Source organism: Chlorella variabilis, assembly GCF_000147415.1.
Source record: "Chlorella variabilis unplaced genomic scaffold CHLNCscaffold_9, whole genome shotgun sequence".
NCBI classification, from domain to species: Eukaryota; Viridiplantae; Chlorophyta; class Trebouxiophyceae; order Chlorellales; family Chlorellaceae; genus Chlorella; species Chlorella variabilis.
Window position 1 is genome coordinate 1,487,854 of NW_005435079.1, and position 842 is coordinate 1,488,695.

At 66.6% G+C, this 842-nt stretch overlaps 1 protein-coding gene across 1 annotated transcript in view; it reads right to left on the reverse strand.

Annotated features, from left to right (window-relative positions):
- CHLNCDRAFT_22706 (hypothetical protein) overlaps positions 1-842 on the reverse strand; it is a gene marked incomplete at both ends in the record, with an annotated part of 9,332 nt that overhangs the window by 2,240 nt on the left and 6,250 nt on the right. The window contains 2 exons of the mRNA XM_005848127.1: positions 274-356; positions 591-840. Coding sequence (XP_005848189.1) covers positions 274-356; positions 591-840 — 333 coding nt within the window. The remainder of the gene's footprint in view (positions 1-273; positions 357-590; positions 841-842) is intronic.

The window sequence follows — 842 nt, forward strand, 5'->3', positions numbered from 1 at the left end:
CCGCCGGCAGAGACCAGGCGGCCGCCTGCTCGCGCTGCGACATCCCGGCACATACCCAGCGTGAGGAACCACAACTCCACAGCAATCGCACACACCACACACACACACACACACACACACACACACACACACACACACACACACACACACACACACACACACACACACCACACACCACCCCACCACCATCACACTCGCACCACACACACGCGCGCGCGCGCGCACACACAGCACAGCACAGCACACCACACCACACCACACCACGCATCATACCTTGTACGTGGGCCAGAAGCCGGTGGTCAGCACCGTCACATTCATCTCCATGCCGCCCGCAAAGCCCTTGCGCTCCCGCCACTCTGCATGCGTGCGGGCAGGGGAGGCCAGACAGGCGGCGGCAGCCGGTGGTCAGTGGCCAGGAAGAGAGGCGGGGGGCAGCCCCTGGAATCAGCATCCCATGATGGGATGCGGTGAGGGAAGAGGCAGGGCGCCGCAGAGGGCACAGACTCTGGCACGTGGGGCCAGCGAATCGCGCGAGCCAGCTCGGCGCCAGCTCTTCGCCCCGCCAGCGCGGCGCCAGCTCAGCGCCTCACCCTCAAACGCCTTCTCCCGCTCCTTGGCCAGCTGCAGGTCGTTCACCATGCCCTCCATCTGCAAGATGGGAATCGAAAGACATGATTGATTCGATCGAATACGAAAGAAAGGGAAGGCGTGCTGCGGGTGCAGGGGCGGGGTGGTGCGCGAGGGGCCCCGAGCCGGTGCCGCCTGCGCCAGGGAGAGGGAGCAGGCGAGCGGCGCGGCGCGGCAGCAGCGGCAGCAGCGGCAGCAGCGGCGGCCCCAGACCT